The sequence below is a fragment of the Staurois parvus genome, unplaced genomic scaffold, assembly GCF_062004578.1.
Source record: "Staurois parvus isolate SC_StPar_1 unplaced genomic scaffold, SC_StPar_1.0 ptg000445l, whole genome shotgun sequence".
NCBI classification, from domain to species: Eukaryota; Metazoa; Chordata; class Amphibia; order Anura; family Ranidae; genus Staurois; species Staurois parvus.
The window spans coordinates 1,811,474-1,828,029 of record NW_028318241.1 but is presented as its reverse complement, the minus strand read 5'-3'; the positions used below and the strand labels follow the sequence as shown (position 1 = coordinate 1,828,029).

General features: G+C 40.3%; 1 protein-coding gene across 1 annotated transcript in view; it reads right to left on the bottom strand.

Annotated features, from left to right (window-relative positions):
* The window catches only part of DEPDC1B (DEP domain containing 1B), an 83,584-nt gene that overhangs the window by 22,684 nt on the left and 44,344 nt on the right, over window positions 1-16,556 (bottom strand). Inside the window, exons 6-9 of the mRNA XM_089688053.1 lie at window positions 15,325-15,372; window positions 14,037-14,177; window positions 5,394-5,560; window positions 1,177-1,353 (exon numbers count right to left, since the gene is read on the bottom strand). Coding sequence (XP_089544179.1) covers window positions 1,177-1,353; window positions 5,394-5,560; window positions 14,037-14,177; window positions 15,325-15,372 — 533 coding nt within the window. The remainder of the gene's footprint in view (window positions 1-1,176; window positions 1,354-5,393; window positions 5,561-14,036; window positions 14,178-15,324; window positions 15,373-16,556) is intronic.

Below are 16,556 nucleotides of genomic sequence, written 5' to 3'. Positions count from 1 at the left end.
TATGGGATCGTAAAGAGCTGGATAATTTATTTTGGGTTGTTTTTTGGTGGTAGGTTATGGTAGTAACAAGAAACACACAGCTAAATAAAAAAAATGATTTGTTTACTATTTTGGGCCAGTTTTCCTTTGATAAAAAAAAAAAAAAAAATCAGGAGCTATCCATTAACATTTACCACCAAATGAAAGCCCAATTTCTCCTGAAAAAAATCAAGGTATAATCCACCTGGATGTACAAAGTAGTTGTATGATATGTACGGTTTTACTAACTCATGTCAACGTTGCAAAATTGTGCTTAGGTATTTAGATTTGTTTTACTCTTAGGCGTGAAGGGGTTAAATAGTGAAAGTGGTTCCAAAGCCGTAAGGTTTTTTTTACCTTAATGCATTAAAGGTAAAAACACCTTCTAGACTGACACCCCCCCCCCCCTATACTTACCAGAGTCTGATCTCAGTCCAGCGATGTGCCGTCTCCTTCCTCACTGGGCAGATTAATAGCAGCAGGAGCTTCTGGCTCCCACTGCTGTCAATCAAATGCTGTGACAAGTCAGTGGGTGTATTAGACAGCCCATTGATATGAATAATAAATGCTTGCGCACCAACGCACCACAATGGGCGTTTACAGAAAGAGTTGGTCCCTGAATCATATCAGTAATCCCATTTGTTTGTTTTCTATATCTGCAATCTTATTAGGTCCCTTAATGCATTATTAAGCTTCAATAAATGGAGATTTCACAACATAATTGCTCGTAAGCACCAACATAAAAAGTGGAGTAGAAAGTTATCCTAACCACAGAAACTGCTACTTCTCTTTAGTCTAATGACAGAATCACTGAGGTGCAGCAACCACTTCTGGTACAAAGTGGCTCTCCCATGTGGTCCTGGGACATTTACTAGCAATGACGCAACGTCAAAGTGAGATCTCACTGTTCTGGCCAGCGAGGAGCAACACCCTCGGAAATAGGTTAGGGTCTCTTAGCAATCCTGTTGCCATTGTTAGAATCGTTTGTGAAACAGGGCCCTTAGTTTGTGGTGCTGACATAAAAAGTGGATGAGACATTGGTTAGTGCACATACTTGGGAACACCCACCAGATGATTGCACATTAAACTTTACGGAATTACTTGAACCTGTGCAAACATAGAACTTTAGGCCACAAAAGAAAAAAAAAAACAGAGTACCTGAACTCTTCTCTGGTGTGCAATATAATCCTCCACAGAGTTTTTCAATGATACTGGAACATTCAGTATATTTTGACAATTGTCCATCATGAAAGTCACCAGCTTTGTAGACAGAAGTTCACCCAGATCCACCTCTTCTTTGGAACGAAGGATACAGCGAGAAAAGGTCTGAACCATCTGAGAACATTATGAAAGGGAGTAAGACCACAATACACTGCAGATACATAGGAGATCCAACCCAAACAGACAATTATTTCTATTTATTGTTGTAACAAATCAATATAATGTTGTTCAAAGAGCAACAAAAAAAAGTGCTAAAACCAAGTTAATATATTAGTTAGATCAGGAAATGATGAATTCTAATTGACTGCGAGAGGTTATATCTCCTGTTCTTTGCTGGAACTTAGGAACTAGATACAAAAAGAAAAATATAAAAAAAATATTGGTTGCTAGGAGAAATATTGCTGCTTTTTTCCCCTCTTTGTACTAGTGCATGAAATGAAGATCTTAGTCAAAGGTAAACATATGGAAATATCAGGAGGCCAGCAGAATAATATAGGAGTCATCAATAACTTTTTGTTAAAAAGAAAAATGATATAATTCAAGCCTCTCTGCCACCAAGTAAATACTGCCAAACTGATCCATAAAGTTGGAGTTCACCTTTTCTCATGGCCGTCACTTTGTAAAATCAAAAAACTCAGCTCCTAAATACTTTACTGGAATCATGTAATGGGAGAAACATGGAAGATGCCATAGTTGCCCTCCCTCCTGAAAATGCTAGTCAGCTGGGTGTCATGCTGCCCTCTTGCTTTGATATTTTGAGTTCCTATTCTACAGCAAGCATGAAGATAAGCATGTAGATCTTATCTGATTACCGAATCTGGTTCCACTCTAAATTCCAGTGGTACTGCATCACAGCCACACAGCTAGCAAGGGTGTAAAGAATAGCAGACCCTGAATTTCTCCAATTACAGTATACTTTAATATGTCCAGAGAAAGGATGGATGTCAATAATGGATGCAGAGAGGTAAGCCAGAATTATAGACTAGAACTATGGTCTAACTTAAAGTGAGAGATGTGTTCTCAGACTATATATGTACTGTATAAGCATCTTTATTTCACAGGCTAGTTAGACTACGATTTAGAAGTGGGGATGGGAGCAGGTTTAAACTTGGCTGGTTATAGCCTGGACTTCCACTTTAAAGAAGAAATCTGGGCAAAATTATAAATTTTCCCCATGCAGTAGGGATGCATGGGTGAAATGCTCATTTTTGTCTAGGGTCTCAGAAAGCAAAGATATACTTGCCTAATCCACCAATCCTTTGACCAGTCCCCACCACTTCTGCCCCCGCACACTAGTGGTCTTGTGAATGGGCTGCTCCTGACGTCATCATGCCCACAGACCGGCTCCAGACACGAGGACACCAAGAACAGTCCACCGTTAGACGTGGGGGAGCGTGGTTTTCCAGAGGAATGGGTAAGTACAGCTTTTACATGAGCCCCTAGACAAAAAGAGCACTTAGCCCATGCAGTGTGGGCACAGTCCCACACCAGGGGAAAAGAGAATTTTTTAACCGAGTTCTGCTTTAAAGCATAACTAAACTCAAGAACTAAACTGAATATGTTGCAGCTTACCAGTCCTTAGTAACATGGCTCAAATGGTTATCCTAAAGTCACAATGCTTACTCACTGTAGTGAATCTATAGTGAAGCAGTGTTTTCACCCTAGGTCAAGACTACAGAATACCTCCTAGATTTCAGGCAGGAAGTGTTTTTGCCCATTTACAGAACAGAAAGAACAATACTCTTTCAATAGTAAATTTAAAAAGCATACTCTCTCCTTTTCCAGCAATGCAATGTCCATGAGCTCCCTTGCCAGTGTTTGTCCTTGTCTGGTCATCTTCAATATTTTGGCTCTATGGTCTTCTCAACTGGCCGTGTCAGGGCGACATAACACACGGGAGTTCATGCATCCCACCACCTGGCAGATGCCAAAAATGTACACGGAGCTGCACATGGCCATACTTGGTCAATGTCATTGTCTGAATATAGCCATGTGGATGTGGATAAGTGAATGAGGTGGCGAGGATCCCCATCCCTTTATGTTCAGCTGTGGGGCACAGAATGTCCGGGCCGCAGCTGAATGATCAAAGATTTAGCAGGAGTGACAAGTTGCCTCCTGGTTTGACCCAAACCTAAGTTTGAACCAAACCCCTGCTCACCCTTACTGGTAAGCTGCAATACATTACATTGACAATTTTGTGGTTCAATATGCTTTAAAAGCCCAAAAGGGAGCAAATCTTAAATTACATTTATGCCTTTACTATTTTTTGGCCATAGAAGGATAGCTTATCTCTAATGTAGCAAAATATTGAAATTGTTCCTACATCCACCCCTAGTACTGAACATGCACCAAGGGAGCATTTGTGCCCAGTCATTATGACATAATAAAAGAGAAGCATCTGGAGGAGCTAAAACTGACAATTTATGCTCATATACCTGTCAAAACAAAAAGGCAGTATTTTATTTTGTTCACAGTAAAACTATTGCCTTTTAAAATTAAAGTGCCCACATGGAAGAAAAATATTAAAAATATTCTTCCCAAATATTAAGACATGTGAAATACTACAATTTTGGCCATATTCAATTATATATATATATATATATATATCATACACACACACATATATATATATGTATAGTATATGAAAAATATTTTTAAAAATACATTTTCAAATACACTGTATGTCTTTAAAAATACATTTAATCTACATTTTTGGAATGCATTTACAAATATATGTAAAAACATATGTTAAAATGCCTTTTATTTATATATATATATATATATATGTTAAAAAAATATGAAGAATATATAACAAAAAAAAAACGCATTTCAACATATATTATATAGACTTTATTTTATATATTGAATACGGCCAAAATTGTAGTATTTCAAATATATGTCAATATATTTGGGAAGAATATTTTTTAAATATATTTTTATTCCATGTGGGTGTTACTAAGCCCAGGACCCTGCATTCACTCTATCTGGTCTCCCACAGTACAAAGAACACAGAATTGTAATTATTTTAGTAAATATAAACTACTAAGTACCTTTTCTCATCAGTGGTATATAGCTGTCATGTGGCTTCTATCAGTGCTCGGCCGAGCACTGGTTCCAGCTTGGAGGAGTTTTTATTCTCCTCTCACATGTCCTCTGAGGCTGCATGTCCTCTGAGGCTGCATGACCTTCTGTCCGGACAGCACTGATTGGCCCTGTGCTGATCACATGCCCCCTCCCAAAAACGAAAAACCTCTCTAGCAATATACAAACAAACATTGCATGTGCAGACTTGCCACCGCTGCTCTGTACTGTCGGTACTCTGTCGAGACGCTGGTGAGCAATGATCAGAGTGGGATCTCACTTCCCTCCATCGGAGTTCAGTGCTTGCCGGAGAGGTCTATTCATATGAATTTTGAAAGTGTGCATGACCTCCGTTGATACATTTAAGCATATCTCTGTGGTGGTGGACAAGTGGAAATCTGGCTCATTGGAAGGATCTTAATACAGTGGATACCTATCTCAGTGGCTCACAGGAGGATAATCCATTGCAGGGGCTTGTGGAAGGAATGCACCCAATTAAGCACTTTTGACCCACCTATGCACAAGGGGTCAATACATTGCGGTGAGTGCAGTTTTGGAGGGGGAGCACGAGTGACAGCACAGATCACTAATCATTTGCTATAGGCACTGGTTTTCATCACCAAGTCACGATTGTTTTACACGTTGTGGAAGGTGTCTTGTAGTATGGGAACATTGTTCACTTCAAAAAACTTTGAATACTGAAGCTGTTAGATCGAAAGGACAGCCAAGCAACTAGCATTTTCAGAAATCAGGTTTCTATTGGCAGCGAACATACTGGCTCTCTGACAAACTACATATGCCTAGGGCTTTAAATTCTGCAATTATAACCTGCAATCATTCTCTAATGTCAAGCACATCATGTATTTGATGGCCTGAAAATCCTTCCAAATCCTCCTAAAAAGGAAAAAGTGAAAAAAAAAAAATTTGAACACACGCTGTGGAACAAAGGCAAGCATGGGCATGGAAATCTTTTATTAGGCAGATAAAACCATCCCTTTTGTGAGCAGACACCTGTAGTGCTAAGCTCAGCAGTCAAGGAGGTCCAATTATCCGAAGTCTCTTTAATAACATACCAGTGCTCTGTTCCCTGTGCTATCATGCAGAGGTGGCATATCCCTGTTAAGGCTTATCCTCGCCATCATCCTCATTAGCAGCTGCAGTTTCCTGCGATTTTCCGGTGGCAGAAGCAGACAGCAAAGTTGAAGAGCTTCAATAGCAATCAGCTCCTTCTGCTGAAGACCTGTGACAGCATAAATTACAATGATTCAGAGGCAAAAAGATCTTGTACAACTGACAGACCCCAGCGACTGTATTCCCACTGGTAGAAAACGCATCCTGTTCGAACACATCACATGGTATGGTCTTTCTCCAGATACCGCTGAACAGCGATTTATAAAAGAAAAAAAGGCTGAAAAAATACATAAGATCAAAATCAGTTATGAGGGTTTCATTGTATGACAAGGGGGAATGCCATTTGCTTTAACCTGCATCATTTAAAAAAGGCATTGCTAATATTAGTAACACCAAGTTAAAAAGTGAAATCAGTGGTTGAGTAAAGGGTTTTTGCGGAGCATAAATTTAGAATTTTGTACAGTAAATTTTATATGTGATTTTCATATTTGCACATGACCATCTTCCAGATAGTGTGCCCCCTGATGAGCACTACGGTCCGACTGTAAATCTTTATATCACTACTGAAGCCTGTATTGACATAGGATTGGCAGGAGGAACCCCAGCATTGGGGGGGGGGGGGTGAAGTTTTCTGCCACACCCTGGAGCATCAGATAGCAGCAGCATCTGTAGCTCATGAAAAAGCGCCCACTGAAAAGGCAAGTACTCTTCTGCCATTATTGCAAGGTTATTTTTGTAGAAATTCACTATGCAAGTATAATTCACTATGCGGGTATAATTCACTATGCGGGTATAATTCACTATGCGGGTATAATTCACTATGCGGGTATAATTCACTATGCAGGGTATAATTCACTATGCAGGGTATAATTCACTATGCAGGGTATAATTCACTATGCAGGGTATAATTCACTATGCAGGGTATAATTCACTATGCAGGGTATAATTCACTATGCAGGGTATAATTCACTATGCGGGTATAATTCACTATGCAAGGTATAATTCACTATGCGGGTATAATTCACTATGCGGGTATAATTCACTATGCAAGGTATAATTCACTATGCAGGTATAATTCACTATGCAAGGTATAATTCACTATGCAGGTATAATTCACTATGCAGGTATAATTCACTATGCAGGTATAATTCACTATGCAGGTATAATTCACTATGCAAGATATAATTCACTATGCAGGGTATAATTCACTATGCAGGGTATAATTCACTATGCAGGTATAATTCACTATGCAGGTATAATTCACTATGCAGGTATAATTCACTATGCAAGGTATAATTCACTATGCAAGGTATAATTCACTATGCAAGGTATAATTCACTATGCGGGTATAATTCACTATGCGGGTATAATTCACTATGCAAGGTATAATTCACTATGCAGGGTATAATTCACTATGCAGGGTATAATTCACTATGCGGGTATAATTCACTATGCGGGTATAATTCACTATGCAAGGTATAATTCACTATGCAGGTATAATTCACTATGCAGGTATAATTCACTATGCAAGGTATAATTCACTATGCAAGGTATAATTCACTATGCGGGTATAATTCACTATGTAGCTTATAGCTCCTTAATACTAGTTTTATGGCAGACCTGTAGTAACATGGTCTTCTGGGGGAACTAAAATGGTGAAAGAGGGTGAGAGCTAAGCCAGGCATCATATGTCATAGGTTTGGATCTATATGAAAACTACACCTGCATATATGGATTTATTTTATTAATAATAATAATAATAGGCATGCAGATAAAGTTAAAAAGACATTACCTAATGACAGGGTCTTAAAGCCCACCACCTCATCAAGTTTTATTCACCTTACCAGTACTACCCCTTCCTTAAACCAGCCATTCATGGATCGAAATTTGACCGGTTCAGCAGAGACCGGATACATTTTGATCCACGTGTGACTTGTGTACAACGAGGGTGCCCAATCTATCAATCAACGTGTGCACAACTAGCCTGTCAAGTTTTTTTTCTTAACGATTATCGCAGCTGGCTGTAGGCAGCAACACTAATCATTGTGTTCTGTTGGCAGGGAAGGCTCCCTACTGACAGAACACGATAGCACTGTGGGAGGGCCAAAGATTATGCAATTTTCTTTAATTTCACCACGGATAGAAGAAAAGAAAATTTATTTATTCCCCCCCATCAACAATGACCGTACTGATGAGGGAATAAATACATTTTCTTTCCTTCCATCTGTGGCAAAATTAAAGAAAATTAATTAACCAATGGCCTGTCCAAGTCTCATCCTCCACAAGATGCAAGGTGAAAGCATCTCTTTAAACAATATGTGTTGTATATACCAACATAAATATGTACTCAACTAACATGCGGTTTTTCTGAAAAAAAAAAAAAAATTAATTCATTTAGAATGCCAGACAAATGGCTAAATATGCATCTGAAATAAATGTGAGAGAACTGGAAAAAAGGTTTGCAGTTCTGTGCATCCAGTCTTTTGTCCAGGGACTTCCGCCAAACAGCACTGCCAGATTTTCTATGTACAGTGTGGGGGCAGGAAAGAAATTCCAGCCTCCTAATTGGGAATTGAAAGAGCAGCAGCAGCACATTAATGAGTAATTCATCTGCTTACTCTGTTCATCGGTTTTCTCCTGTCTGAATCTTTTACAAACTGCACATGTGCATACAGCAGGTCCTGAGTGGCTGTTACCACTTGCCCTTCCCCTCTCTTAGTCAGAATGCTGCAGTTCAGTGAATTAAAAGGGAGTGATATCAACTGGTCTAGTACTATTTATGCTAGCTGCATTAAAAGTACACATTTTAAGAGACCCCAGATTTTGTGAAGACTAACGAAGCTCACACTGCAATAGTCCTCTTTAATGTGAAGCCCCCCCCCCAGTAGTTTTTTGCCACAAGATATCCACAATCTTCTGCACTGAATGGTGACAAGCTTCACTCATCATAGAATATTGAGAAAATACTGTGAGTGTGGTTGTCATAGGTCCGACCCCGAAGAGGCACCACCATGGCTCACCTCATTTACAACATAATGATGCAGGATTTACATTATCATGTCTGTCTCTCTCTGTGTCATCCAGGACCAGACAGTGCAGAGAGAAGAAGAGGATCCTATGTGTCACATGAAATCCTGAAGACTTTGGGGGGGGGGAGAGAATAAATAAATATTAAATATAAATATTAAAATGTAAAACCAACTACCTTTTCATATTCTACAAACATATACACCCTATCCCGTAGTCTCATACTACTAACATAATGTCCATCAAAAAGTCCCACATACAAAAAGTCCAAAAATAAATTAATTATAAAAATTTAAAATGTGCAAATAATGATCCTCGCTTCTTCAATCTTCCAACTGTGACAATGTCCAAATCTTCCCTTCAATCCAAAAGTACCTCAAAAAAAATATACTAGATATAGTGCATTATCTTTTAAAAAAACAATATACGTGATAGCATGCAACCACACTGGTGATATAAATAAACATCACACGTGTGAAGTGAAAAACAGCACACCACTTGACTAGTGGTCCTGTGAAACCACCACTGCAATGCGTGACACTCTACAAAAACACAATTTGTGATCAGTGACAAAATAGTGCCAAATACGTGCCACTCCGCATATAGGACAACATACAATTACCCCCTTAAACTTTCAAAGCATACTGGGAATCCTTTGTACCACATACAGTTGCCTTCACTAGGAGTATGCTATCCTTGATATGAGTAGACAATGGAATCACCTCCTCACACAATGACGGGCATCGGGATCCCCGTTCCCCACAGGACAAATGGGAGCAGACTCAGTGGAACAGTACAAATGGTATACACAATTTACTATACAGCTTACATAGTAAAATTGCCTTGTAAAAGGGCTTGTGAAAGGGTCGGGGGTGACGGGGCGCGTCGGGGTCGTGGCATTGGACGCTGGGCCGGGGGGAGCGGAGCGGCCATTTTGGAGAAGGTCTCAGCATAGAACGGAGATCAGCGAGGATGGACGGCAATTTTACTATGTAAGCTGTATAGTAAATTGTGTATACCATTTGTACTGTTCCACTGAGTCTGCTCCCATTTGTCCTGTGGGGAACGGGGATCCCGATGCCCGTCATTGTGTGAGGAGGTGATTCCATTGTCTATTATTGTGTATTATTATTGTACATTTACATCAGTCCTTAACCCTCAAGGGGGAACAATCTAAAGTCCCTAACTTACATTCATACATACACATATTAGGGCCAATTTAGACAGGATCCAATTAACCTACCAGCGTGTCTTTGGAGTGTGGGAGGAAACCCACGCAGGCACAGGGAGAACATGCAAACTGCAGACAGGTGGTGTCGTAGCTGGGATTCGAACCAACGACCCTAGTACTGCCAGGCGGAAGTGCTAATCATTTAGTGTGTGTGTTTATTTTATTAAATGAAAGGGTTAGGAAGGGTGGGGAGAGGTTTGGAGTCTGGCGCTGGGCTTTCATAAATCTAAAAGAATAACTACATTAATATTTAATTTAAATTAAATTAAAGTTCAAATACAGCTATAAACTGGAAGTTCACCCTAGAATTACTCAATCAACATCAAACCTAACACAAGTACGGTGATAAATTGATAAATGCATAGCACCATATCAGGGGCGGACTGACCATTCGAGCTCTCGGGCACCGCCCGAGGGCTCGGGATCAGTAGGGGGCCCCCATGAGATGCTCCTGGTACCTTTCATTGGCTTTTTCATAGGTTTTTTTGGGTGTGGGCGAGGACACAGGGGCCCCATGATCCCCTATTGCCCGGGGGCCCCATGAGTTGTCAGTCCGCCCCTGCACCATATTAGACTTCTGTCTGTGCTCTAGCTGTTCAGCAATTGGCAATTAAAACTGCTGGTCATTTACCAGTAACACCATGCACAACTCATAAGGGTCTATATATCAAACATAGGGGGAGGTTTAGTAAAACTGGTGCAGCTCTGCATAGTAACCAACCAGCTTCTAGGTTTTATTGTCAAAGCTTAATTGAACAAAGTGAAGTTAGAAGCTGATTGGCTACCATGCACAGCTTCACCAGATTCTGAGTGCACCAGCTTTAGTAAATCTCGCCCACATTCTCAAGGCTCCAACAAAATTTGCCTGACCATACAGCGCTGAGCAAACTGTTGGCGCTATATAAATCCTGGATAATAAATTTGCCACATTCTGCATTATAGTACCACCTCGTACGATTGTTAGCACCATCTAGTGGCAATAAAACAGTATTTTCTTTTTAAATAGCTCAACTTGAGAAAAAAAAAAATTAAGAATTTTGGCCACTAGATGAACTTAAACTTTAAATGTTAAAGGGAATATACAGCTGATATCACTGACAGAACTTGCGAAAAAAAGGTGGGCTGCAAGAACTAGGAGGAGGAAATGTATCCATACTGCCTGTAACGACCAACCAATCAGAGTGCATTTATTATTTATGTACCTGACTGGTTACTGGAAGAAACATTTTTTTATATAGCCAAAATGCAATCTGAAGATGAGAATATATTTCAACAGCTCTGCATGCTGACTCTCTTTATTGTGCTTTGATGTGATTAGACGGATTGAGAGAAAGCAGGCTAAGTAGCTGAATAAGTATGGAGGCGACAGCAAACACTGCTGTGCTTTATTGTTGACATTATTAGAGGAAAGAATGGATGTAATAATTCCCTGAAAGATCCCAAAGGCTGCAGCTATAAATAGCTGACATAGACCTTTAGAAGACGTGAATTCTGGAAGCTGAATGAAGATCGGCAATATTTAATGTGTGCTGTGAACACTGCTGAGCAGATAAATACTGCAACATATATTCTTAGTACAATTTCTTTCATTCAGGCACTAACCATTTTATTTTTTATGCTTCCTCTATATTGAGCTAATCATCCAGTTTTGGATGGATGCAAGAAGAGTAAATCACTCACCAGCTTGACACAAATGTTCCTTGTCCTGACTCAGCTGGATGGTCTATAGCAGCCTCTCTCAACTAGAGATCCTCAAAAGGGTTCCAGGGGTTCCTTGAGCAATTTACACGTCTCAGATATGTAACCACTAACAACAATCGTTTAAGTATATGTATGGGGGGCATTCTTCCCACTGACCACCAATTTAACAGGCATTTATCTCATTGACCACCACACTATTATATCAGCAACTAATGGCACATTAGTTATTGGCAGGGGTTCCCTAATGTCTGAAAGTTAAAGCACAACTACAAATCATCTGAGCACCACAAAGAAAAAAGGTGCTATTTAATTCATTTTTAACATTCAAAGCAAACTTCCCCATCCATCCATGTTTCCATGCTTTATTTTCTTGGGAAATCACTATAAAAAACACCTCCTAGCATTTCTGGCTGTGGCCATCTTGAGTAAGGGCAGATGATGTATGCAATTCCAGGAATCCATCTGCCCTTCTCTCAGGTATGCGGGCAGGTGGGTGTGCTTAGCTGAGAAAGCCCCTCCTGAAGCCTGATAGGATGTTACACATCATTTGCCAAGGCAAGGAAAAAAAAAAATTTACTAATGCTAGCGGCATAAGGATTAAAAATAGTCAATGTTGATCGGAAGAGTGAAGTTCCACTTTAATTAAAAAAAAAAAAAAAAAACATTCGTCAAAACACAAGGCCTGTGGACTGAATCTAGCCCACCAGGCTATTTCTAGTGGCCCTCACACCTGTCCTGGAGCTGCGGCACCCCACTCATCTCTACCCCAGCAGTCGGCAGCAGAGAGGAGGACAGAACTCTGCCTACACATTCTGCGCCTCTCCATGCAGCTGCAGCACCCCCTTGTCTCCGGCTCCCCTTGACTCCCGCCCTCCTCCAGATTCTGCACTTTTTGCTTCTTTCAAGCAGCAGCACAAGGTAAGGGTGGTGGCAGTATGATGTAAGGACAGGTGGGGGACTCTTGACATCTGATATAAGGGGGGGGGGGGGGTGCTCCAGACTTACAGATACAACCAGCCCTGTGAGGGCAAATGGAGATTGACACTCTTGATTTTAGAGTTCATCCATGTTAAAAAAGCTAATTTACAGGTATACACAAAACATTTGTTTTTATCAATTTTGCATCAAGGAAGGGTCAGAACCTCCATCGGGTGTTCCTGTCCCAGAGACACGACAAATAGTATAGAATACACATGTCAAACACGCTGAATGTGGCTTGCCAATCCATTAGATGTGGCCCTCACACATCTCCTACATTTCCTCCCCCTTCCCCCATCTCAGCAGTCAACATCAGAGGGGAAGACGGAACCCCTTCTACAGATCCCACTACTCTCAGTGAAGCCAAAGCAGCACCCCCCCCCCCCCTTCATCTGCACCTCCCCTGGTCTCAGCATTCAGCAGACTGGCAGCTGGCTCCAGCCCTCCTCTGGTCTTCCTCCAGACACTGCACTTTCTGCACCCCAGCTCCTTCCCACCAGTAGCACAGGGTAAGTGGGGGTGCACTGATGTAGGGCAGGGTGGGGGAGCTCTTTACTTCTGATGGTGGGGGTTCTTGACATCTAATCTTACAGATACTACCGGCAACCAGAATGCTTGTTCGGCCCACGATGAAATGTAGTTTGACACCCCTGGTATAGAACTCCTCTACAAGGGCTAGATAGCAAAGATAAACTGGCAGAGGTTCGAATTCGTCTCTGCTCTTCACGTTGAAAGTGAAAGTTCAGTCAAAACTGTCAAATCTATAACTAGTTGTTATATGGCCAGTGCCTCTTCCCCAACTGAACCACAAAAAACAGTCCATATAAATTTCAATGAATGGGATAGTGTCAGGAGCTCAAAGAAACCAGTCATTTTACTTTGACATAGCATGTGGAAGGCCTCTTTTCCTATCCCATAGTGTTCTCTGCAACGTTACCCTGTAGCATGTTATGTGATAAGCAGGATGAGTGGTTTGGATGATGTCAGGAAGAGGGGAGGAAGCAAGACAAGTCAGACACCGGCAAGATAAGCAGATATGGGACCGGTCATCACAACTGGATCTGGAGGGGAAGAGACCACAGAACCAAAATTGGTGTAAGCAATACTTTGATACTTTTTTTTCTAAGTTATGAGATAAAACAAAATTGTTAAAAGCTGGGAAAGTGGTATTTAAATAATTTTGCCCAAAGTTAAACTTTAACTAATGTGGATTACATATGGTCATTGTGGTCACTTCTCTCTTCTTTAAGCACCTCTTTCAATGCACATATGCTGAGAGCATTGCATACAAGAAAAAAAAAAAAAAAGCACTAGCCCAAAAAGTAAAAGGTAATTTCTACTTAAATTGACATTTTCCCTTTGGCTAGTGTTCAGAGGGTTGAAACACCCACTGACTTCTTTTTCCTTTCTGTAGGACTTCATGGCAAGTGGTCTATACTGGGTCTCCTCATTATGGATTCTCGGATGGGAGGGTAAGAAAATTCTGGTGCTCAGGACCTGTCCTCTAAGCCAAGAGACATAAGAAGCTACTGGTAATTCAGCTGCTGAAAAACTTCTGTTCAGCCACTACAGAAGTCTAAGAAAAAAAAGCTTGGCCATGTGGCAATTTTTTTTTTTTTAATAAAATGGAACATTTATCTTTGCTTACCCAAGATGTTCACAAACACATCAAAAAGCTGAAAAGTCAGTAGTGGCTCCTGAAGATAACTGTAATAATCTGCAATAGTCTTAAATACATCTCGTTCAAACCCCGTGTACATTGGTTGCTTCATTTCTGAGCAATTTGGCCCTGAAAAAAGGGAAAAGAGACATATCCATAAAATGTTATGGCAGTTTTAAAATATAAATAAAAAAAAAAAAGAAAATCTAAAAAACGGAAACTCAAATTTTTTTGTTAAGAAAAAAAAAAAAATATATATATATATTAAAAAAATAAATATATATATATATATATATTAAAAAAAAAATATATATATATATATATATATATATATATATATATATATATATATATATATATATATATATATATATACATACATACATACATACATATTTTTTTTATCATCATGTCCCATTGGGAAGTTTTCTTTACTTCCAGTCTCTGAAAATAAGGAAACCATAGGAATTTGTTCCAAAATGGGAAAAACAAGACACACACACAAACTTGTCACCAGAACAAGTGTCCCCATTCTCCCTCTAGTCCTTTAGCAAGAATAAGTGATTTTCCACCACTTTCTGTTCCAGTAACAACCACCACTAAGAAAAAGTGGTTGAATCTACTCGAACAGGAACAAGGACCACACAAAAACCCCACACAAGAGCACCACACCAGTTTTTAACCATTTCCCGCTACTTAAGGAAAAACGGTTTTCTAAACCCTTCTGCCTCTCTGTAAAAGCTGAAAATGGCTTCTAGCTGGAATACGTTATATCTTGATTAGTGTCACTAAAAAGCAGAATTGTTTTTTGCATACATGTTATACTCACCTGCTGTGCAGTGGTATTGCACAGAGTGGCCCCGATCCTCCTCTTCTCTGGTCCCCCACTGACGATCCTGGCTCCCCCTCCTCTTTGTGCCCCCCTAGCACCATAGCAAGCCGTTTGGGAGTAATCATGTAGCATTTGTCCCCATAGCAAACTGTATGTCTACGAGACTTAGTCCCGTCCCCCCACTTCCTCTTCACCAATGGCTCCCGCTGCTGTTCGAGTCCCTGTGTGAAGAGGAAGCGAGGAGAGAAGGGAGGCAGCCGTGCACAACACTGATCTTTTCTCCCCTCCCTTCCCCCTTCACACAGGGCAGGGGGAAACACAGGGAACTTAAAAAATGTTTTTTTACCTTAATACAAGCAATGCATTAGGGTCAAAAATGTTTAGGTTTAGTATCATTTTAAATCAAGAGAAACATATGTGGCAGTAGAAAATAAAGATACTTACAATTTGCTAAACACTTCATTGCAGACAGCAGCCAGTGTGGAAGCTCTTCTGCAAAAATACAAACCATTTGTATTACACTTTTTTTCACTATGTTTATGCAAGCTCAATACAAAAATTACATGAAAGATGGTAAAATTCATCTAAACTGAAGTAAAAATAAAATGTAATCTATTGTAGCGTATCAGTCCTTAGATGGCTACATTTGTTTTCTTTTTTTACGGCTAAGTAAATTTATGGAACAATTCCTGCTGATCCTGAGGGAAATCGTGTGTCCTTGTAAAGTCCTGAGTACTGAACTGAAATGTCAGACAATGGTACTTGCCTTCCCAGCTGCCTTCTGTAGAGCAGCACAGTGGCTAAATGGTTAGCACTTTCGCCTGGCACTACTAGGGTCGTTGGTTCAAATCCCAACCATGGCAACACCTGCCTGGAGTTTGCATGTTCTCCCTGTGTGGGTTTCCTCCTTGTACTCTGGTTTCCTCCCACACTCCTAAAGACATGCTGTTAGGTTAATTGGCCCTAGTATGTGTATGAATGAAAGTTAGGGACCTTAGATTGTACACCCCTCGAGGGTTAGGGACAGATGTGATATTATTATACAGGATTTATATAGCGCCAACAGTTTGCTCAGCGCTTTACAATATAAAGGGAGACAATACAGCAACAATACAGTTCAATACAAGAGGGATAGGAGGGCCCTGCTCACACACACGCTAAATGGTTAGCACTTCCGCCTGGCAGTACTAGGGTCGTTGGTTCGAATCCCAGCCACGGCACCACCTGCCTGGAGTTTGCATGTTCTCCCTGTGCCTGCGTGGGTTTCCTCCCACCCTCTAAAGACATGCTGGTAGGTGAATTGGACCCTGTCTAAATTGGCCCTAGTATGTGTATGTATGAATGTGAGTTAGGGACCTTAGATTGTACAAGCCTTGAGGGTTAGGGACTGATGTGAATGTACATTATATATGTAAAGCGCTGCGTAAATTGACGGCGCTATATAAGTACCTGAAATAAATAAGGACTTATTCACACTGCATTGCTCATAACCAGTGTGCAGTCATGCAAGTGCAATACATTGTTCTAATGCATTGCAGTACTTGTTTTTGCAGTGCTTATTTTTTTGAAACTTCTATGTTAATTCTAAGCACTGCAGCGCATTGTGATGCAATACGTAGTGTTAGAGAACACTGCAAAAAATAGAACATGTACTTTTTTCAGTGCATACCAAAGCA